The sequence below is a fragment of the Lineus longissimus genome, chromosome 1 (genome assembly GCF_910592395.1).
Source record: "Lineus longissimus chromosome 1, tnLinLong1.2, whole genome shotgun sequence".
Taxonomy (NCBI): Eukaryota; Metazoa; Nemertea; class Pilidiophora; order Heteronemertea; family Lineidae; genus Lineus; species Lineus longissimus.
In genome coordinates this window covers 17,143,048-17,166,542 of record NC_088308.1, presented here as the reverse complement: position 1 = coordinate 17,166,542, position 23,495 = coordinate 17,143,048, and the positions used below count along the sequence as shown (strand labels likewise).

At 40.9% G+C, this 23,495-nt stretch overlaps 2 protein-coding genes across 4 annotated transcripts in view; one reads left to right on the top strand and one right to left on the bottom strand.

The window, feature by feature from the left end:
• Nucleotides 1–2,760: 2,760 nt before the first annotated feature.
• On the bottom strand, nucleotides 2,761–16,927 carry LOC135489162 (nuclear factor NF-kappa-B p105 subunit-like). 2 transcript variants are annotated; one of them, XM_064774381.1, is made up of 20 exons: nucleotides 16,834–16,927; nucleotides 15,429–15,525; nucleotides 14,861–14,997; nucleotides 14,351–14,502; nucleotides 13,804–13,916; nucleotides 13,233–13,388; nucleotides 12,849–12,953; nucleotides 12,542–12,636; nucleotides 12,147–12,282; nucleotides 11,610–11,693; nucleotides 10,711–11,094; nucleotides 10,008–10,170; nucleotides 9,699–9,813; nucleotides 8,994–9,222; nucleotides 7,761–7,930; nucleotides 6,688–6,948; nucleotides 5,953–6,106; nucleotides 5,394–5,566; nucleotides 5,028–5,130; nucleotides 2,761–4,487 (listed from the first exon to the last, which is right to left on the bottom strand). In XM_064774381.1, exons 2-20 carry the CDS (start codon nucleotides 15,511–15,513, stop codon nucleotides 4,363–4,365), a joined length of 2,940 nt encoding a protein of 979 aa, XP_064630451.1. In that variant the 5' UTR covers nucleotides 15,514–15,525; nucleotides 16,834–16,927; the 3' UTR covers nucleotides 2,761–4,362. The 2 variants fall into 2 exon arrangements, with proteins under 2 accessions (XP_064630451.1, XP_064630458.1); XM_064774388.1 differs by having other exon boundaries at nucleotides 10,711–10,932.
• A 195-nt stretch (nucleotides 16,928–17,122) lies between these two features.
• LOC135489150 (integrator complex subunit 1-like) overlaps nucleotides 17,123–23,495 on the top strand; it is a 29,864-nt gene continuing 23,491 nt past the window's right edge. For both annotated transcript variants that reach the window (XM_064774368.1, XM_064774360.1), the window contains exons 1-11: nucleotides 17,123–17,230; nucleotides 17,833–17,865; nucleotides 18,094–18,360; nucleotides 18,523–18,719; nucleotides 19,195–19,332; nucleotides 19,748–19,898; nucleotides 20,379–20,493; nucleotides 21,033–21,219; nucleotides 21,656–21,801; nucleotides 22,418–22,559; nucleotides 23,041–23,223. In XM_064774368.1, the coding sequence (XP_064630438.1) occupies nucleotides 17,182–17,230; nucleotides 17,833–17,865; nucleotides 18,094–18,360; nucleotides 18,523–18,719; nucleotides 19,195–19,332; nucleotides 19,748–19,898; nucleotides 20,379–20,493; nucleotides 21,033–21,219; nucleotides 21,656–21,801; nucleotides 22,418–22,559; nucleotides 23,041–23,223 (1,608 nt within the window). In that variant the 5' untranslated portion in view covers nucleotides 17,123–17,181. The remainder of the gene's footprint in view (nucleotides 17,231–17,832; nucleotides 17,866–18,093; nucleotides 18,361–18,522; nucleotides 18,720–19,194; nucleotides 19,333–19,747; nucleotides 19,899–20,378; nucleotides 20,494–21,032; nucleotides 21,220–21,655; nucleotides 21,802–22,417; nucleotides 22,560–23,040; nucleotides 23,224–23,495) is intronic.

Here is a 23,495-nt window from a genome sequence, read left to right as displayed (position 1 = left end):
CAACTGCAACTGATCGAGACGAATGCCGCAGCTAGAGGAGACAGTGTCACATCCTCGTCTGGTCACAGCGAGTGTTTCAGCTTGGTTGAGCTGGAGAGGACATTGTCAGATCCGCAAGATATCAAAACGAATGCCGCAGCTACAGAAGACAGTGTCACATCCTTGTCTGATCACAACAGGAGTGTTTCAGCTTGGTTGAACTAGAGAGGATGGTGTCACAGCTGCAACTGATTAAAACGAATGTCGCAGCTAGAGAAGACAGTGTCACATCCTCGTCTGATCACAACAAGAGTGTTTCAGCTTGGTTGAGCTGGAGAGGATAGTGTCACAACTGCAACTGTAAAACGAATGTCGCAGCTAGAGAAGACAGTGTCACATCCTCGTCTGGTCACAACAAGAGTGTTTCAGCTTGGTTGAACTGGAGAGGATAGTGTCACAACTGCAGCTGATTAAAACGAATGCCGCAGCTAGAGAAGACAGTATCACATCCTCGTCTGGTCACAACAAGAGTATCACAACTTTGTTAAACTGGAGAGGATAGTATTACATCCTCAACTGATTAAGATGTGACATCTTGGTTGAATTTATAGATAGGACAGTGTCAAGTCTTGACTTGTTGACACATAGGCTACTTTAATTAGAGTACTTGGGCCAATCTTTAAGTGCTCATTGAGATAAAAGCTCGGAAGTGTCATGATAATGTCTCAGGTGGTCATGGTCTTCCTAAGGTATATAGGCTAGTTAAAGAGGGTTACTTGAGTTGTTCATTAGGGTACTGGTACTTGGACCTGTCTTCAAGGGCATACTGAATGTGAGTGGAAGCTCTACCAGGGCAGGGGCGGAAGGGTCCTGGTGTTGACATAGGAAGCCTACATACGGATCTAGAGGACGATGTCACTGTACTTTGCTTGATCAAAGCAATAGTGTCACAGCTTGGTTGGTCTAGAGAGGACAGTGTCATATTCTCAACTGATCAACCAAGAGTGTTACTACTTGATCTAGACACTTGTCCTACATACACAACATGGTCGACCCGATATGTGAAATGGCTTCACTGGGGCCTTTGTCCATGCACAGGTATATGAGGTACCACAAAAGAGCTTTGGGTTGCGTCCTATAGTTTTGGTAGGGCCAGTGTGACCCAGAGAAGACGGTGCCATCTCTGACTGATCAAATAAGAGTGTCACAGCATCATTGAACTGAAGAGGAAGAACGCTTCCTCAGCATTGAATAATCAAGACAAGAGTGTCATAGCTTGGTTGGTCTAGAGAGGACAGTGTCACATCCTCAGCTGATCAAAACAAGGATGTCACAACTTGGTTGATCCGGAGAGGACAGTGTCACATCCTCAACTGATCAAAACAAGGATGTCACAACTTGGTTGATCTAGAGAGGACAGTGTCACATCCTCAACTGATCAAAACAAGGATGTCACAACTTGGTTGATCTAGAGAGGACAGTGTCACATCCTCAACTGATCAAAACAAGGATGTCACAACTTGGTTGATTTTGAGAGGACAGCACATCCTCTGCTAATTAAAACAAGGACAAGAGCTACCTCAGGTACATGGGCTACTTCATGAAGGCTACTTGAGCCTGGGGTCTTCAAGAGCACAGCGAGATGGAAATTCTACTAGAGAGGCAGAAGGGTATTGTCATGTTTCCTGTGAATGTGGCCATCAAGGTACATGAGCTACTGGTACTTCAAGTAGTAGGGAACCTATGAGTCTGACGTCTTCCAAGAGCACAGCGAGATAGAAATTCTGCAAGAGAGGCAGAGAGAGGCATTGTCATGTCCAGTGTGAATGTGGCCATCAAGGTACATGAGCTACTGGTACTTCAAGTAGTAGGGAACCTATGAGTCTGACGTCTTCCAAGAGCACAGCGAGATAGAAATTCTGCAAGAGAGGCAGAGAGAGGCATTGTCATGTCCCGTGTGAATGTGGCCAACAAGGTACATGAGCTACTGGTACTTCAAGTACCTATGAGTCTGATGTCTTCAAGAGCACAATGAGATGGAAATTCTACCAGAGGCAGAATTAAGGGTCGTGATGTTGTTCCATTTGCAATTGGTACTTCAGTAGGCTACTGGAGTTGCTAAGTTGGGGCATTGGACCCGACTTCAGTGCACAGTGCAATAAAGCACTGTCAGAGGCAGAAGGGGCCTGATGTTGCCTGAGGTATTGAGCTACATGTACCTCCAGTTCATGGGCTACTTCAAAAATGTTACCTCCTTAACTAGGGGCGACTGGAGTTGCCAAGTATGGTTTAACTCGGCCCAGAATTGGAAAGAAGATCAAGATAGAAGCTTTATACCCGAGGTGGAAGGGTCAGTTTGGTTGATCTAGGGAACCATGTCAAATCTTGTTTGGCCGATCAAGAGGACTATGTCACATCAGTGTTTGATATGATCACAACAAGAGTGCCATAGCGTGGTTGAACTGGACAGGACAGCGTTATAATCTTTCACTGATCAAAACATTAGTACATGGTGACTATTGAGGTTAATGTCATGTTTCCAGATGAAAAGATGCCATATTGGTCTGCCTAATTTGGTCTAATCTAAAAGCCTGGGTCCCTTCCCAATCTGTGTTTTCCTTGTAAGGGGAACATGTCGTCTTCCAAAGACAATGCAAGGTGTGCAGAGGCAGGCTTGGCAATTCTAAAACCATTCCAGCAAGAGAAATGAATTTTCAGTGCCAGAGATGGATGGGATAGGATAGACATCTCAAATGAGAGTAAATAAAACAAAAGGGCAATTTACATAGGTGTTTATTCAACATATAGGCCCAAATATTTCATACATGTATCATACAGATATTTACACACAGTAGAAACAAGTCAATCAACTTGAATTTGCCCAAACATTCGCCAACTTGGGGAATTTAGGATTTTTCATCGAAGAGCATAGCATGATAGGGTACTATTCATATACAATCATAAAAGTCAATAATACATCACGCGAGGAATTTTGCTGGTCTCGCTATTTTAAAAAAGTCGAGTTGAAATCCTAACATAATGCATATTACGTAAATTCTTTGACCGTCATGGCCGTTAAAATCAACATTGACTACAGAGCCTTATGGAAGTGCACGATTCACAAAATTGGATCTTAAGCAGGTCTATGTTTGAAGCTTAAGTGATGCAATACAATGGTTCTTGGAAAACTACAGGAAAATGACAAGTGCTTTGAGCTGGTATTCGTTGGATAAGGGTACACGAACTTTGCTATTCAAAATCCATCCTGTCAACCTTTTTCAAATAAAAATACCGAACTTTCCCACGGTGGACCAATTCAGTGTTTTGAGTTACTAAACTGATGCTGGCTAAGGGAGGAAACCTATTTCAAAAGGCAATACATGCAAATTTCTGAAAAAAATTGGAATCATGCGTCATCTAAAGTACTTATTCATTGACATCTGGGGTAATCTAATTTTCTATACTCGGACACAATTACCTGCTATCCCATTTTGGATTTTTGGTGATTGCAGCATTCAAACAAAATGTTATATTTCATCCGACACTTAAAAATTCAATGTACCTAAAAAAACTTTGCCAGAGAAAGCACGACCAAGAAGGAGCTAATTGCAGTGAAATACAGCTCCGAGATGATCAATATATCAAAAAGGCATAAACAGTGCACTATTACACTAAAGTGATTCTATATAGGTACCAATACATGTATCTGCAATTCCTGGTTAAAAAATCATTCCCGGAAATCAGATTTTTGGTGGAAAGACCCCGAAGGTCCAGAATTTTCATATAAACATCAAGAGGGAAAATATTTCCTCACAGTCTCTAAGATGAACAGTGAATTGCCTTCAACCAGAGGACATGGTAGAGGCACACAGGTAGCCTTCACGTTTTTGACGATTTACAACACATATCCGGGAGGATCAGGAACCTTTGTTTTGATGCCCTTCCTCAATTTACAACATAAAAAAAGACTCCATACGACCAAAGGTGGAGTAAGAGGGGGTGGCGGCGCCTTCATGTCAAAATTGACCAGGAATTTGAGTGCTAAGTGCAAGTGTCTCCCACCTTTTCTTAATTCGAGTCGGCCACAGCGACCAGAATCACGGCAATGGTCTCTTGGAGTCTCGGCATTTGATCATTTACACTGTTTCACCGTTAGGTTGCAGTCTCGAAGAGTAGCATTCATATCTCCAGAATGTGAAGAGCCTACTCGGGGTAAATAATCAAATGCAAGCTTTGTTCTAGTCCTTTTGGCTGCTGTGAGAGCCTGATTGAATTATACACACAGCCCTTGTTATGGCAGATGAACAGCCTGAACTTTCATCAGTACAGTTTGCCTTTAAGAGCAAAAAGATGAACCACTTCTTTCGAAAACGCATTGATCTTTCAGTCTTTTCTTGACTTGTCTCTGTTTCCAGTCACAGTGGGTAAACTCTTTGTTGCAGACGCTGAATGTGCTACTGACAGGTAACCTGAATCTAAACTCTTCGGCCCATTTGCTTTTGAACGACCTGAAAGATAATCATCATCAATCTTTAAAAGCACTGTCATGAATGTGTCAATTAAGCAGACGTTCAACACGAGTCTTCGTGGAGATGTCATAATACTTGCGTCTCTTTGAATGAAACAACTTGCCAAAAAGGGTGTATTTTTCATGGACATGCGGCTGGTGTAACTGTGTCATTTGATGTTGTCTCAGTATCTAAGTTAAAGACAGATTTACAAATCAGGGTTTCCGCCCCTAAAATATTTCAAGGGGGGATATCCCCCCCTTAATTTTGAGCACTAAAGTTTGTTTTACTGTCAAATGAGTAATTTTCATGATTTGATATGTAAATTAAGCGCATTTGGGAGCCAATTGTAGCGGTTTTAGGGCCAAAAAACGTCTCAGGAGTGGTCATATACCCTTTTTAAGAAAAAAAATATTTTAGGAAAAGTTTTTTTTTTCCTCCCCTCAAACTTAATCCTGGCGGAAACCCTGCAAATAGCTGCATATTGCATGAAAATGCAGAGGGCCAACATCAATTCCGACCAGAAAGATGTCTACTTACGTTTCGTGACAACCTTGGCATGTTGATCCAGCACCTTTATAAGGTCAGGTCGATTAATCGCAGTTAGCGCTTCCTTTAGTTTTGCTACAGTTCCGTCAATAACCTGGTGGGAAATAATGTGAGATATATTAAAAGGTATCAATAACGTCTCGCGAGTCAAACAATTTTCTTTGATTTTTAGCTTGGGTGCAGAGGTGCCAAACGATTTGAATAGCTATTGCTCAAGAAAAAAATTTGGCATGAGATCAAACAAACAGGGAACCGAAAGTATTTGTCTTGGTAACAAATAGGCAGAAATCTATTTTGGGAGTTATTCAAGAACGAAAGTAAATATTGTTTTTTGTGTCACCTAGTACATGTACATACCTCATAGTTATCAAGCAATGCCATCGTTGGACTCTTCTCTCTCCCCAGTGGCTCAATAAGCGCATCCAGGTCTATCTTCTCCGCTAGACCTCTCCAACCACGCGCACTGTTATCCTTGTCTAGCACTTGGGCTAGCTTGTATCGGACGCCGAAGTTTAGATCCAAAATATCCCCTGAAGGAGAAACAAAAAAGAATATGTTAGAGCGTATATTATTAATTCCATTGAATGGCAGGCCTCTCAATTACGCTAAATGCACCCAGACACCGTTTCATGTTTAACGGTGTGTGCAACCAAATATTATGCAGTTAGTGTTGCTACTAGGTACTACCCTCATAGAATTGGGACGAGTGGAGAAAATTACTGTCACCTGGGCTCATAAAATCTCCCCCCCCGACCTTCTTCTGGATAAAGTGTCCAAAGCCTCAAATGATACTGTTGCATTCTCATCATCCTTTTTCAGGAATAAGCATTGGCTTTCTGGAGAAAATTTTGCTTAACGCAACCTTCGGGACACCCTGTAGCATAATGACAAATGAAAGAGGCAGACAAAGCTTTACCTTGAGGTAAGGCCTGCACTCCTAAGTCGTTCAACGAATTGTACAAGGAATCGATTGGAGGGAGATCATCGTGCGGATTAAACTTCACTCCTTGCATCCCCTTGGCGACAGAACTCACATTCGCGTAGGATTCCCCCTCTAGTATCCTGATCAACTGAAAAATAAACAAACAAATATTACTACAGGTAAGTCTCGGACACACACATTGCCTCAGTTGTTACTCAAAGCAGTTACTAGACTGCCTAGTTTTGTGGTTAGAACTCTGGGCAATTCCTTACAATCTCCACTGCTGCCTCAGTTGTTACTCAAAGCAGTTACTAGACTGCCTAGTTTTGTGGTTAGAACTCTGGGCAATTCCTTACAATCTCCACTGCTGCCTCAGTTGTTACTCAAAGCAGTTACTAGACTGCCTAGTTTTGTGGTTAGAACTCTGGGCAATTCCTTACAATCTCCACCCACCAAGATACTGCGGCACTGAGTGACAAACAAATTCTGTGCCCAAGATGCCAGCCGGCCCATGACTGGACTTCAGGACTCCCAGCTGAAACACCCCATACTTGACTTGCCAAATACAGTGGAACCTCCCTTAGCAGGCACCTCTCTAGTAAGGACACTAGTTTCGGTCACAAATTGGTTGTTTCCATTCATTCTGACCTCTCTATTCAGGACACCTCTCTATTAAGGACAGCACCCGAGGGTGTCCTTTATAGAGAGGTTGTACTGTACAACCATTACCTTCTTTTTGTCGTTTTCTAAATTCTTCAGCTGCTTGGCGAAGTCCATTGGCGTCTCTCCGCGGACTCCGTCTTGTTGCGCCGCTGCACACTCTTCAGCTTCATCATCTACATGAGCAGTGTTTGCAGTACGATTCGACTCGATGTTCGGGTCGGCTCCTCGCAGCATCAGCAGCGCCGCCATGCCGATACTGCCTCGGCTTACGGCAATATGAAGTGGTGTCAGACCGTCGTAATCCCTGATATTCACATCCGGGTTACCCTTAAAGAACAGATAGAACATCAGTATCATCTTCACCGACAAATGCAAAATGTTTACTGATGTAGATTTTACTAAGAATATATAAGGTGAGCATGCATGTACAGTAGAACCTTGCTATCAAGGACACCCTCGGGACTGACTAATGCTGTCCTTAGTCGAGAGGTGTCATGATTAGAGAGGTCAAATTGAAAGGAAACAACCAATTTTGGACCAAACCTAGTGTCCTTAATTGAGAGGTTGTACTTAATAGAGAGGTGTCCGCTGAGGGGGGTTCCAGTGTATATACTCATGTACTGTGTCAACCTTTTCAAGCTGGTTAAAGGGGTACACCGTTCGTTATTACTTGTGGTCCAGTTTACATAGAAATCCACTAATACACAATGCCGTAGTGCAGTTATTATGAATACAAATTTGTTGAAACTTGGTATTCATAGTATTTGTATATCAGTCGACACAAAGGAAATGCTGAAATTTATATTCAGTACGTATTTACGCAATTGAAAATTTTCAAATTCAATTACAAATTCAACATTTTTAACGAATGGTGTAGGCCTTTAAGGGGCACCTGCACAAAAGGCAGTAATGTCCTTCGTTGAGAGGTGACCTGATTAGAAAGGTCAAATTGAAAGGATATAACCAATTTTGGACCAAACCTAGTGTCCTAAATAGAGAGGTTGTCCTTAATAAAAAGGTAATGGCATCAGTGTAACAGAACCCTAAAGCCGTTACCAGCTCACCTCGCATTTCATAAATACATAACAATGTCATTGTGACTAGAGCCTACATGAATAATGAATTCAAGAGACGCCTACCTCTGTTAGAAGAGCTCCTAGGATGCCAATGTTGTTGACATCAGCGCAGATATGTAAAGCTGTGCGGCCACTTTTCGCATCCTCTATGTTAGGATCTACTTTTGCTTTCAGCAGAGCTTTCACGCAGTACAAGCTCTGACATCTGACCGCTAGATGGAGTGGTGTTACACCTGAAATGATAACCCAAACATTGAGATCTCAAATTGGGGCGTTAGACAATCTGTAAGCCAACCAATATTCCAGGTTATCTATTTATTTCATGATTTTTCGTGTGACGGATTATGAAATTTCGATCAGTGTTTCCCAATCAAAAAAGTTTATTCGATTTTATAGGATCAAATGAAACTTAAATTGGGGTGTCATTATTGTAAATCGACCAATTTCCAGGGTCATTTATTTATTTTGTGATTTTTATCATGGCGGATTATAAAATTTTGATCAGTTTTCCCAATCAAAAAAGTTTATTCGATTTTATAGGATCAAATGAAACTTAAATTGGGGTGTCAGTATTGTAAACCAACCAATTTCCAGGGTCACTTATTTACTTCGTGAATTTTATCACGGCGGATTTTAAAATTTCGATCAGTTTTCCCAATCAAAAAAGTTTATTCGATTTTATAGGATCAAATGAAACTTAAATTGGTGTATCAGTATTGTAAACCAACCAATTTCCAGGGTCATTTATTCTTTCGTGATTTTTCGTTTGACGGATTATAAAATTTTGATCAGTTTTACCAATCAAAAAAGTTTACTCGATTTTATAGGATCAAATGAAACTTAAATTGGGGTGTCAGTATTGTAAACCGACCAATTTCCAGAGTCATTTATTTATTTTGTGATTTTTATCATGGCGGATTATAAAATTTTGATCAGTTTTCCCAATCAAAAAAGTTTATTCGATTTTATAGGATCAAATGAAACTTAAATTGGGGTGTCAGTATTGCAAACCGACCAATTTCCAGGGTCATTTATTCTTTCCTGATTTTTCGTTTGACGGATTATAAAATTTCGATCAGTTTTTTCCAATCAAAAAAGTTTATTCGATTTTATAGGATCAAATGAAACTTAAATTGGGGTGTCATTACTGTTAACCAACCAATATTCCGGGTTATCTATTTATTTCGTGATTTTTCGTTTGACAGATTATGAAATTTCGATCAGTTTTTTCCAATCAAAAAAGTTTATTCGATTTTATAGGATCAAATGAAAAAGATTCTGATTAGAGAAAGTTACCCTCGTGATTCTTCTTGTTAGCCCATGACATGTCAACCACATTGTCCTTATAAAGCTTGTTGTCCCTGTATTTGAGGAGAACCTCCATGCACTTCTTGTCATCCTCCATGGCTATGATGTGAGCTGCGGTATTCCCGTCGTTATCCTGTACGGAAGGATCGGCATAACATCGGAGCAGACTGTCGAACACTTCATGCTGTTTGTAAATCACCGCCAAGTGGACAGCAGACTGAAATCAACCAACAGAACACTTGAATAAGCCAATGGAAGATATTTTCCTAAAGGGGGACTATAGGCAGGAGGAGAGGGGCTAATTTGGCCATCTTCAGGTGACTAGTATACACAGTAAGGGCCCTTGGTCATGTCAGACTCAGCACTAAATATATCCCTCGTACAAGCGTGAATCGTTTTGACGTACTGTGAGATGTGAGAGACCCCTATTGGCGACTTTGTGTAACTTTATCTTGCCTGCCTAGCTGCTGCCTATATTGACCCTTTAAAAGATTCATGAGACAGTATTCTCATTACTGTAAACCATTAAATTTTTAAGCGTGACAAATGCAAACGAAAAAAAGGTAAATATTTCTACTCTAACGTGTCTGATGCATAAACCATTAAATTTTTGTACCAAATACAGAATTCATCATTCGAATATACCGATTTTTTTGTTAATGTAGCACAACAAAGATGTTTAAAGTGTCTCACCTGGCCATCTGTGTTAGTTATATTGAGGAAGTCAGCATCCTGAATTGTTGCAGCTACTTCGACCATGGCCTTGGCAACATCTTTGTTTTTGTTGACGATAGCAATGTCAAGAGGACTGAAAAATTGAAAGCATTTTATTTGAGCTTTAAATGAAAACTCGTAATGTGCTTAAAAGTCTTTCAAACCTCTTTATACTAGGCTTGACATTGCTGGGCTTTAATTGGCACATCAATATAACCTCAGTGATACGCACTGTTACAGGTGCCAATGCTGAGAAAGAAGAGATTGAGAAACGAAAAATTAACTTACGTGTCCCCTTCCTCATCTTTCACCCCTAACAGATACCTCTGCACATGGAGAAGGCTCTTCGTGTCCGATGTCACTGCGTACTGCAAGAGGCCAGCGGTGGACCGCTCTGCAATACTATAGGCCAACGTTCCCTTGTAATTCGCTGTGTAGCGATCTTTGAGTTCTGAAATGTCGGAAAAATAGTGAGTAAAGTTTGTCAGACAACTTTTTATACTGTTGTAGGTTGCAAGGTCAGCCACAACGTCAGTCACAACGCTCTTACCCTTTGCACAAGCAGCAACGAAAACCCGTTCTCGTATGTTGAAGAAGGAAATGCCTGAAGCCTAACTGATGTTATGAATCAAGAAAAAGACGATATTCAAATTGTAACAGGTTGTGCACAGCCTGGCTTTCCTCACAAAGACCCTTGTATTTTAGATGTCCCCAATGAACCTTCGACTGATTATTGGCATAGTTTTATGTAATATTGGTCCCAAGGCAAGGATAAGTGCATCGTCACACCCTATGTGAGCTGATCATGACTGAATTTGTCGACGACTTGGATTTTGTCTACCGTACATTGAGTAGGACGGAACCCATCAGTTAGACTTTCTTTTAACCTCTGGTAAGCGTACTGGACTAGACACTTTCAAGGGATACAAACGACATCACCAAGCCATGGACGCTGATGATGACCCTTGAGAATGCCACACGGGCATCTCACCTTCTTCAGGATGCAACTCTGTTTGGCAGCCAACATCTTTCTCTCCCATCACGCCCCTCTGTATGTTGCCATGGTCAACTCGGGTTTTTAACGGCCGAATCTTGTGTTCAGGTTCAATAATACGACCAGTGTCAGCTTCTTCAAAACCACCGAAAGAATCCGCTTCCTGCATTTTATTAGCTGGTAAATGTTTCGTCGGGAACTCTTGGCGTCTTTCAAACACTGCAGCACAATCGGAGACAACATTTGAATCAAGAATCGTTGGCAGTCTTGGGGAACTGGCATTTTGCAAACTGTTCTGCCTAGTCGGTACGTTTGTGCTGCCAGCGCCCCCACTTCCTGGGGTCCGTGTGCCACGGACATTTCCACCATCCTGGCAGTTCTCTGCAACAGATTTGGGTAAAACACGGTCAAGTTTTGATGTGGTAAAAGTGGAGTAAAAACTACATCTCCACATGACAAGATTAGGGTGTCACCACCATGTCTTCCACCAAACTCTCAGGAAAACTTGCAAAAGAGACCGATCACACTCACAGAACAAGACTGGACCCATCGCCTAAGCTCACGAGTTCCTAACCTTCTAGCGTTATGAGTGGAATTTGAGCTCCACCCTTACAGCGTTAAATATCTAACAAAGATGTCTGCACAAAACGCCATTACATGTAGTTCCCTACAGCGGTTCATCACTAAAGTCGATGAATGCGTGACTGTTTTGAAACATCCAAGAATTGACCTAACAGGACTCAAAAGAAAACTCATTCGAGTTTACCCTATTGATGTCTGTAACAAATGTTATGTGGAATACTGGGAAGGTCGCCAGCTGTTTTCTTTTGAGGCAGTCAGTTGTGTCATCGATCAGTGGACAAACGTGGCATAGAACTGTAAGGAGTATATCTTACCTTGGTCCTCTCCTTCTGCCCCACCATCTGGGTATACCGGCATCAGGATTTTCTTCCGTCGTTTTCTTTGTATTTCTTCTTTATCTGAGATTTCAGGAAGAGGAGGAGAGCAGTTGAGATTAAACTGGAGAAATATTCCACAAAAGTGCCATTCGTACAACTCAAAAGAGTGACACCTGATCCACACTGCAGCTACAATAGACGATTTCGAAGAAGTTTGTTTTGGCACTGACCAGTCATGTGTTTCACCTTGAACAAAGGATTGCCGTGTCTCTAGGCATTGTCCAAAGTCGGCTTAGGCCTACTGACATGTTCTGAGTGTGCACATTTGATTTGTTTCGGCACTGATTCGTCTTCTTCGAATTTGTCTATTGCATCTACATCTGCGACGTCTGCTGATGTCAATGACCCACGTCTGCTAGTGTGACTTGGTGGGTGCGAAAATAATCTGGATTGATTTTAATAGCTTGCTGTGTGTGATTTCGCTCTAGAAGGACAACCGATTGAATTCGACTAATGATTGATCATAAATCCTACCTCGCTGTGGGCAGTATGTAAATGCCTTTGCCTCACTTTCTTCGTCATCCGATTTGCGGACGAGTTGAATCTTCACTTCAACCGGATGGTCAATATTTTGGTTCTGATATGGTGGCGTTGTGAACACAATGGCATACTGAAAGTAAGAGCAAATAACAATGATCTTTTATTCAATGCTTTAAGTCTAAGCCATCTAGTTGGGCAAGTCCCCGTACTGGCATATTCTGATGATTGGGGCAGACAGAATCAATCACGTAACAGCAGAATAATTTTGAAACGTTTAGAACTGTTCCTGTCTAAATGTAAACTCAGTCTACTAAATGTGAATTCAGTCTACATAGCTCTAAAGCGTGTCTGGTTAACCAGATTCCAACTAGAGAATGCTTGTATCTTACCTGTCTGTGGACATCTGATGGAGCAAAATTTCCCTCCGCTTCCCATTTAAGGACACCTCTATGATCTTTCTCAAAGAACCGCACCTTGATGTCATCTACAAAAAAAAGATGAAAACATGAAAAAGTGACATATTTAATGATAATTCATCACAAAATGATGGATTGCTTGTTTGCAGATTTTTTTCCACTTCCGCGTTTGATATAGGCCATCATTATCAAACAAAGATGAATCACACAATGACAAATATTATGGACAGCTTTATGATAATACATATCACCAGAAGTCTTTTTGCCAAAGACAACTAACCTTTTTGAACTTTATCGCAAAGGAGGAACACTTCCTCATGCCCCCGGCAACAACCAGCCTGTTTGTCCATTCGACAGATCTTCAGGGCAGCAGCTGCAGGTGATTCTGAATAAAAAGGAAACAAAGAAACTGCTTGAAACATCTTCTTGACGATTTTGACGATGTTATTTCAGCACAGTATTTCAAAAGACCTCGGAGACATTCCGTTTCCTTCCTCTGCTGTTTGTAAGAACTTAGGTTCACGAAAACAAAATTCAAGAAAAATCTTTTGATTGAAAAATTTTAAAAAATTGATAAACTCTTGTCAAAATAAAATCGCAAAATTTTGAAGTTTTTTAGAAATGTTTGCAAAAATTTGACGGTTAACAGTAGCCCAAAACTTACTGCTATCATAAATAGGCTTGGAGTACGCTGGAGGAAGTCTGCGGTGGGCCCTCCCCTCTGGTTTCAGAAGCACTTCAAACTGCAGACGTACTACACTCAATGGAATATCGTTTGCACGCTTCTTCGCCTCCTCTCGAATTGAAGTAATTTCCTCTTCTAGAATAAATAGACAGTCAATATTAGAACAGAGATATAGAAACAGCTTACATGTCATTAATGTCAATAATGACATGCACACACTGCAGACCTGTCAATCAATCATTTCTCCTTATTCACAAGGACAATCTTGTGACGTCCACAAGACTTCTATTTGCACATAAGAGATTTATGGGTGGCACATGAGGTCCCCTCGCCGTTTGAGTGGATAACAAATATTTTAGGGCGTCTCTCCCTATTAAAGCAGCATAAAGTCTTTTTTGGTTCTACATTGAATGACATCACTTTCACCAACATGACAGGTTTTTTTGTGAAAAGACATTGCCTTCTCAAAAGGCCAATTTATTGCCTGGTTTTTTTCGTGGGCAATATTTTGTACAGAAGTCTCGAGTGGTGGATACTCTAGGTTGTTTACCTTGTAATTTCTGGGGTATTTCCTGGAAGGGATAGCGGTTCTCACGAATCCTTTGTTCAAGTGTTTTTAACACAGACTTTTTCGTAACATGTTGAACACTCAAATTTGGAAATCTAGAAGAGGTGAAGAGGGAAATGTGAAGTGTGTGTTCTGAGAAGACTTGTTATTCTGTGGAAAGCTTGTAAAAACCATGTGGTAGTTTGATATTTTCATGTAACACGTACAGTGGAACCTCCCTTAGCGGACACCTCTCTATTAAGGACAACCTTTCTAAACGGACACTAGTTTTGGTCCCAAATGGGTTGTTTCAATTCAATTTTACCTCTCTTATCAGGACACCTCTATATTAAGGACAGCAGTTGTCAGTCCCGCGGGTGTCCTAAATGGAGAGGTTCTACTGTAATATGTTTGACGTGTCTTTGAATTTTTTTCAATACATTATCATAACTACATGTACAATACAAAATCTTATGTCAAACACAACACATCATTCTCTGAATAAAAATGTTCCATGCATGTTTTAGTTCTACTTCCTGGTTTTACTTACGGAATGTTCATTGCCCTATGAAGCCTGATTTCAAAGGAACACCTTCCATCTGTGCAGTTTTTTCCAACCAGTTCATGTGCATGCGGCTGTGGGGGGTCTTGGTCAGTCACCAGAGTGACGAACACTATTGCAGGGCCTTCATAATTGTGGATCTGAAAGGAGAGAACAGAACAGCATGTGAAAGAGACATACATCTCAATCGTCCATACCAATAAAGGAACAGACACAACACTCATATTACCAAAGACTTCATCTCTATTCTGTCAATTTCTCATAATCATTTCTAGTAATAAAAGTAAACTAGGGCAATTGCATCTCAATAGGTGTGACTGATTTTCATTGGAGTATGGGACAAAACGACCTCGAAACTCACACTAAATTCATGTCACTTCTCTCTCACAACCCTAGAACAGTCAATGCAACATACTGGTGGCTGTAGTTTTGCCGGTACCCTACTTCTGTGGATTTTCTATTACATTTTATGAATTATCTTCTTGTTCCTTTACGCACCTTGATTGCAGGATATGTTTTTTTCCCCCTTGAACTCGACTCTCCTTGCAGTCCACCATGTGATGGCCCCTCAGATTTGTATCGGAATCGAATACCCCTTGACTGCGGATGCTCTATTATTTCTACATATGGATCACCTGAAGGTGAAAAGTTTTGTGATCATTTAATTCTGAATAAGGTTGTTTTTATGGAATGATGATAGGTATCACTTGAACTTGCGGTAAAATTTTAAACTTTTTCCGTGATGGTGGTTTGTCACTAATTAGTAGTTCACTTTGAGCCAGTGACAGCGAGGTTTTCTTGGAACCCAATCAAAAGCCTTTGGCCGGAATAGTCTTATAGAATGAGAATGGAAAATAGACAACAATGAAGCCGGAATAGTCTTATAGAATGAGAATGGGAAATCGACAACAATGAAGCCGGAATAGTCTTATAGAATGAGAATGGAAAATAGACAACAATGAAGCCGGAATAGTCTTATAGAATGAGAATGGAAAATAGACAACAATGAAGCCAGAATAGTCTTATAGAATGAGAATGGGAAATCGAAAACAATGAAGCAACATACCAACACTTGCGACACCTTTAGAAATTTTGTGCGTAACTTTGGCTCCTCCATAACCAAGTTCAACAGAATCATCAGAATCTGACATTGTTTGTTACACCTAGAGAGAGAGAAAATTCATGATAAAAATGCACTGATAAAAGAAAACAATACATTTAAACTCCGGAGCTGGGTTTTAGAACAATATGCACTGCAATAAAATTATGGAATAGCATTCCGCGAAGATGACGTCACTGCAGCTGCTGCCCTCTATTTCCCCATCGCTGAATTACAGGCAATGTCGGACAAACATACGGTTTTGTAATGGATTCAGGCTTTCTAACTGGGGCAGTTAGATTCAATCTGGCACATGTCCGAGTGTTGAAAATACTACATAATTGTTCTGAATATTTCTCTCTCTGACTCTATGGTATCATTCATGCTAAAAACAATGCAGGGTCAAAGATAATTGACTTTGAAATAAGCTCAAATGCATAGAAATAAGTGTCGATGTCCGACTGTCACGTGACTAAAACGTCATCAATATCTTATGCAAATGACCTTGTGAGCTATAAATAGTAACTTCGCGGAATGCTATTTACCTTCACATGTGTATCATAATATTTCATGGTCTTAGTTATTTAGCAGAAAAATAAGCCAAGGTGGCAAAAACTGAAAGTCATAGAAGGAAGTTACTTAAGTTTTGTTGCACAATCGGATCATAGACACTTTAAGACAGAAAGGCTCAGAACATGTACATGTATTTTACAGTACCAACATCTTATCTTCCTCATTTCAACTGGGTCAAGCAGTACATGTGGTGTTTTAACATCATCTTCAAATAAACAGGAAAGAATCATAAAGGCCTATAATACATGATGTGCAGATGACATCGTGACCCCCAACATTGGACAGTATGGTCTTCCGACTCTTGGACAGCAAAATAGTGAGATTATTCACAGTTTCCACGGCACTGCACTTTGTATCGTGTGACATACTCGTGCAGTGTGAATTTACATGCGTGATGTATCATTGTACTCACGTAATGTCATCATTTTGCCCCCCCCCCCCCCGACCAAAATGGCGGTACTGAGTATACGTCATAGTCATGTTATGTAGCCTACCACACCACTAACAGAGGTACGTCAGAAGTGATCGTTTCATTGAGAATGACGTGAATGGCGATGATCGCAATGACATGTCTTCTGACCTTAGAGTAGACTACATACAGGCAGGTCATGAGGCTTAGGCCTACACCTAACTACAATACATGTGTAGGCCTAGGCTTACACGTACGTTACATACACTATACAGCATATGGACAATTGTCAATGGAGGAGTACAATACGGCTATTACTAAAACACCTTCTCCCCTCTTTCTTAACCAAACAAACACACTAGGCTATAATGAATCTTGTGAATGACATACTGTTAACTCTCAAGAACAACTTCAGTCGCAGAAGCGTCCAGTCGAAACTAAAGAATGTGAAACTGGGGAAAAACAGCGGAAAAACATCAAAATTACCAATGTGCTAAAAATAGAGCCAGGGTTATTCATAGTGGGAATTTCCCCGCATAGACTCCAGGTAGCCTATCTGTATAACAATGTACACAAGACTACATACAAATAATAACTAGGAAGCGAGGTGGATTGTCGTGAGTGGTCAGCGGCTAACAAGGAATTCGTCAGTGCAGGTTTACACTCAGTCACAGAGTAAAGAAAACAAAAGCATAAATTTGCTCGTTTTTCGCAAACAAAATGTCCAAAATCTAATTGATGGATCGGTCCAAGAATCAACCAAAACGTCCAATAGTTAAGGGCAAAGGTAAGTTTATAGGAAAACAAAATCTTTTGTTAAAAAATACGATTAAACGTACACTAAAACTGAATTGCATTGCAATCTGTGTTGTTTCTTATTATATACAGGGTGACCCAAAAAAGTGGGGGATTTTAGTACCTGTACAAATGTGCAAGTCACCAAGTGATCATCAGCAATGAGTTGTTGGGTGCCAAAGTAAAGTGGAACCCGACATATTTGTGATGAAAACTGACCAGCTCACCTTCTTTAGTCACTCACACACATGATTCACCTCTTTGACTTTAGTCTTAGTCTTTCCAGATGATCATGAGGTGTGTGAGTGTATGGTAGTAAAATGGCAGTGACTGGAGTTGACAAACTTTGCTGTCTCGAACTTACGGTCGTAAACATGTCAGCCTAAAATGATTACAATGTCACAGTTTTGAAAAAAATGTGACCTTGTAACGATTCTATTCTTTACAATAAACCATGGGATTTTTATTGGACACTAGTAGACGTGATGGACGCTGTTTAGAATGACCATCGGCGTATATTTTGACATCTGGGCTAGCTATTCTCAGTCTGCACAGTGAGCGCATTTCATTGACTCGCAATTATTTTCATTGCAGGGCATGCTCCTCCAGGAGACTTTATTGCTCTAGGTAGGTATTGTTATTACTTCATGAAATCTTGCCGTGAATCTCATGCATTTGCGTAATATCAGTGGAAATCTCTTGTGAAGTTGTGTTCAAACGTTGTCTCATTTTACAACCAGTGATGAAAATTTGCCTAAAACTTTGTAGGTCATGTCGTTGGGCATGTACGTGTATAAATCTCTATAGAAGTTGCTTAAAATACGTTTTTGATTCAGGCATATTTTTCATTGATAGGTTCAAAACCCAGAAGTGGATCTGATCCGTTGACTGAGCGACATGGACCAGTACCGTCTCAAAAGAAGTCTTTGCCCTCAACTTCGGGCGGGCTGGAGAGGAAGCGTGAAGCACCAACGCCACCTCTAGGAGCAAGCCTTGTCAAGAAACCCAAGTTGCTTGGCACCAGCCAAGTATTCACTCCGCTTGGCCGACCAGCCGATCCTGAGAGAAGGGCATCACCAGCCCCTCAACAGCTGCAACAATATGAGGAAATTGCTGTTGATTGTGAGTGAATTCTGAATTCTGTGTTCAGTAGAATAAGCTAGTAGCTTAACGACTCCGCTAGAGGGCCCAGTCATGCATGTGGCTTCTCTCGGCTCGTGTTTTGTCGATTGACTTTTTCAATCGGGGAGGATTTTTAATCAAATTTTATGTGATCCATTTCAGTTGAGCCAGCTGAGTTGATCGAGTCCATCTACGGAGCTGAGGATGCTGGTGATGATGATAAGCTGGAAGGGCTCATCTGTGGTGCTGTGCGTTACCTAAGGGCCAACAGAGCCAAGCCCGAGACCACCATGTATCTCAGTCTCATGTATCTTGCTAAAACAAAACAGGCCTTGTTTGACAGTGATATCATAATCGAGGTAATTAAGAAGTGTCTGTACCTGTGGTGTACTTTAATAGCAAATGTTACTTAACGAGTAAGTTGATCAGAACTGCACTGCTTTTCATTACTGTCATCTCTGTGAGCCTGAAAAAAATCCAAGAAATTCCAAATCAGTTATTAGGTCACGTGAGGCTACTATATGGGCCCATTTGTGTTATACCAATACCCATTCTTTAGGTAGCAATTGGCTTATTAAAGGGGGAGTACAGGCAGGAGATAGCGGATAAAATTGCCCGTCTTTGCGTGACTTTTGTACACATCTAGGGTCCAGGTTGTGTCCGATTCAACAATATCATTATATTGCTTATACAAGTGCAAATAGTTTCGATGTTCTGTGAGATCAGAGCATCACCTATCGGCGATTTTGTGTAACTTTATCTGTCCTTCTTGGCTCCAGCCTATAGTCTCCCTTTAAGATCACGGATTTCATCCGCCCTCTTTCCTCTTTTCAGGCGATGTGTAGTCTGCTGAAGCGAGATGTTGCCATCAACTTCAAGTCCAAAGGAAATGCACTTGTGTCCGTACTGACTTGTAATATTCTCATGGTAGCCTTCCAAGATGAAGAAAATTGGCCTGATCAGTTCCTCAAGGCAAGTATAACCTACCGTAAGACAGTCCTCTTGAATGGTACTGGCATGCTATGATAATAGTATTGTCACACAGTTATGGCCCAGCCATTGGTATTACTACCTCTTTTCATCAAAGATTTCGCGAAACTATTTCTTTTGGTATAATGTTGGAAACTTGGTGACGTCTGTCTTTCGAAAATAGTGCTTAAATTGATTAACAATGACATGGTATTGAGCCGAAATTTTGACTGCTGGAGTGTTAGGAGTGTGGAAAAATGGGTGATGTAGAACGGATGGACTTTTTCCCTCTCGGAATCATATGAAAAAGAATTTGTCTTAATTACTCATGTTTGCACCTGTCATGGTTCAAATTCCATCTGTGTGGCTTTATTCTTTGCACCAATTATATTCTCAGAACCTTTCATTATGATTGCAGGTATATTTGGAGGACTCTCTTGGTGAAAGAGTTTGGGTTGACCGAGAAGACTGCAAGGGCTTTGTAGAGAATATCCAGTCAGCTTTCAACACAAAAATGCCCCCAAAGTCAAGTCTTGTTGGAGACTTACCGAAGGCTATGGAAGTAGCAAGTAAGTCAAAATTTTGGTTAAGTGTAGATGGCATATGTGAATTAGTCTAGTTAATTGTGGGCTGGGCCGGGTCTTGGGCCATTGTAGCAAGCATCATACATACATACATACATATACAGATTTTTATAGGACACCTTTTCACCGTATAAACGTGTTCAAAGCGCCTACCCCTCAAAATGTCTCTCAAACAGCCATGTCTTTAGCGACCGCTTGAATGAAATGATACTGTCTGCCAACCTGATATTGGCCGGCAGATGGTTCCAAAGAATGGGACCACTCGCCGAAAAACTTCTGTCCCCGAACGAGGTCTTTGGTTGAAGCTTGAAGCTAGGAGCAGATGACCTCGTACAGTGAGCAGAATCGACGAGGGGTAGCTGAAGGTAACCACACTGGACTAAAATACTGGTCTGTCAATTTCTTCAAGATGATACTGTTGTGTGCTGTCAATTGTCAATAGATTGAGTATTTTTCATCTTACAGGTGCTAGCCCCGGGCACTATACCTCAGATGACGACCGTAGTCAAGATGGTGCAGAGTCCATGATGAGACAAGGAGGTTCCATATCCGATGAACTTAACGTTCCAGTGTTTCCAAGGTAAGACAAGAAAATTGATATAACCAATTTAACCCTTTGCTACTCTTGACCCACGGAGCGGTACATAAAATCAAAACTCTACAGCACCACTGAACTGCTGAGCGGTATGTTTTCATTTATCAAAATAAACCTCTCTATTAAGGACAGCCTCGGAACAGACAAGTTCTGTCCTTGATAGAGAGGTGTCCTGATTATAGAAGGTCAAATTGAATGGAAATAACCAGTTTGGGACCAAAACTGGTGTCCTTAATAGAGAGGTTGTCCTTAATAGAGAGGTTGTCCTTAATATAGAGATGTCCGCTAAGGGAGGTTTCACTGTACAGTGCTTAAATCTTCAAACGTTGGTAGCTAGAATTGCTATGTACTGCAGAAAACAGTTCGAATAACTCCTCCTTCAATATCCTGCTCCTCATGCTATCAAACACCCATATCTTTTAGCTGTTGGACTATCGCCTTTTGTATTATTTTCCATTGTGGCATGTATGGAGTGTGAATGAATCGTGTCATTAATGTTTGCATTTTAACCCCCTCCGATTCAGGTACACCTACCAGCAGACGAACATCGAGACGTTTGTGATTGACACCATCAAAGATCAGCTAACAAGAAGACAGGGGATTGATACGGCATCTCGGAACTTGTTGAAGCTGATCGCAGCCACTTGTGGATACCCAGAAATTAGATCCCTGGCTGTGCAACGGCTTGAGATGTGGCTGCAAAATCCAAAGGTAAGCACCATATACAGTGGAACCTCCCTAAGCGGACACCTCTCTATTATGGACAACCTCTCTATTAAGGACAATCTCTCTATTAAGGGCACTAGTTTTGGTCCCAAATTGGTTGTTTCCATTCAATTTGACCTCTCTAATCAGGCCACCTCTCTATTAAGGACAGCATTTGTCAGTACCAAGGGTGTCCTTAATATAGAGGTTATACTGTACATGTAGATTACTTTGTCATGTTAGTCTAGGTGTTAGGTGTTATCTTCATGCTGGTATGGTTTGTTTATTCAGGGCTGTTCCTGATGCAAAGCAAGCTTTGGAAACTCCCAAACTGAAATACCTCTCGAATAACTTGAGGTGACACTGACTGAAAGTCCGCTTGATATAATCAGTTAGACTGTGTGATAATAAATTGGGAATTATGTTCTGTGTCTAATTCCAGTTGACTCGGCCAGCCCAGGACTTGCTGCTATCCATCTGCCTCAACTGTAACCAGCATAGTCAAGTCGATGTGGACATTATGGCTGCGCTCATCAAGATTCGTCTGAAAACCAAACCGCTTATTAACCAGTACATGGCTAGTATCAGGTGAGATATGATGATATCATTTCTGACACAGCTGTCAAGAGCCCAGCCCTCCCTTAAAATCATCCTTTGGATCGCAGAGAACTATTACCTCGTCTCGGGGTAAGAGAGCGTCTCTCATATTTTTACTGTATGGAGAGTAAATTCTGGTCTCCAAATGTAACTTTGGAGAGAGTGAGACGCAGCTGTGTCCTGTTTCCGCATATCAAGCTTCATATCGTTAGCCTCATAGCATAATTGCCTAACTCATATTAATTTTGAAGGTTTTGAGAAAAATTAAAGAACCATTTTTTTAGACAACGCTTAGGAAATTTTTATTCGAACTTTAACAAAAACTTATAACCGATGTCTCAACATTTTTAAAACCATTAAATAAGTAAACAATGCTTGAATAACACAGAAAAGTGACATAGACGTAACATTTTCACATTTTGGCCAAAATATGACTTAGGTAATTATGCTATGAGGCTAACGATATGTGAAAACGTGAACCCTCTTTAAATGCGGCCTCAGGGTAACTGATGGCACTGAAGAAGTCTACAAGGCAGAGCTGAAAGCTTTGGCAGCCTTGAAACATTTTATATTTGATACTGTCCTCATCTGCGTGCCATTCTTTCAGAGAGCTTTTGAGCCAACACTCAGACAATACGAGGACACTGTTAACCCACATCGTCTATAATGAATTATCGACGGCGAGAAATCCAAACAATATGTCACTCATAGCTGTCATTTTACAGCATTCGCCAGAGTCCTCAGCTAGGGTGAGTGGGAAATATTATTAGAAGTGTGATCGAGGCATTGTTTTAATGGTTTGCTGCAAAATAATTTCCGTTATTTGACTAGGCCGCCAATACCTTTATAGGCAGCAGCTAGGCAGGCAAGATAAAGTTACATAAAGTCACCAATAGGGGTTTCTCACATCTCACAGTTCGTCGAAATGATTCAATTTGTACGAGGAACATATTTAATATTTAGCTGAATCTGACGTGACCCAGGGCCCTTACTGTGTATATTAGTCACTTGAAGATGGCCAGATTAGCCCCTCTCCTCCTGCCTATAGTCCCCCTTTAAAAGGTTAATATTTGAACTGTGCTGTCAAGATACTGTCAAAACCACATGGCTTGTACATAATCATGCTGACACTGACAGTGTAAGAATCAACAGCATGCCCTCTGGTTTTATCTCTGCCAGAGTGGAGCTTGTCGGAACATGTTTTCTTGAACTCTCATTTGTTTATTTCAGCTCTTGGCCGAAATATTCCAAGATTTCTTGTGCAATAAGGATGACTATTTACGTGCGTTACGTGCGCTGCTGAGAGAAATAGTTCGATCTGTCAAGTATGACATGAACTTTTCTGCATTTGCCCTCGGATTGATGCAGGAGAGAATTGAGGCCAAACTAACTGATCTAGATTCAGCTGTCAAGGTAAGGAATCTCTTAGTAACTTTTTACCACTCTCTAAATGATTTCTAGTTAGATACCTGCCTAAGGTCTTTCGCAATAGGTTCCCAAATGACCCATCTTTCAATTGAAATAAAGGCTTCTTACAGCTATGTCCTCCATGTCTTTATTTTGGCATTTCTTTTCAAAAAGGGGGCAAGTTTCAACAAAAAGTTCCCTCCGGATCATCTTAACGCTTCCCTAAATCACCAACCGAAACCAAAGCAGAAGCTTTCATTGGGAGTGACACTGTAATA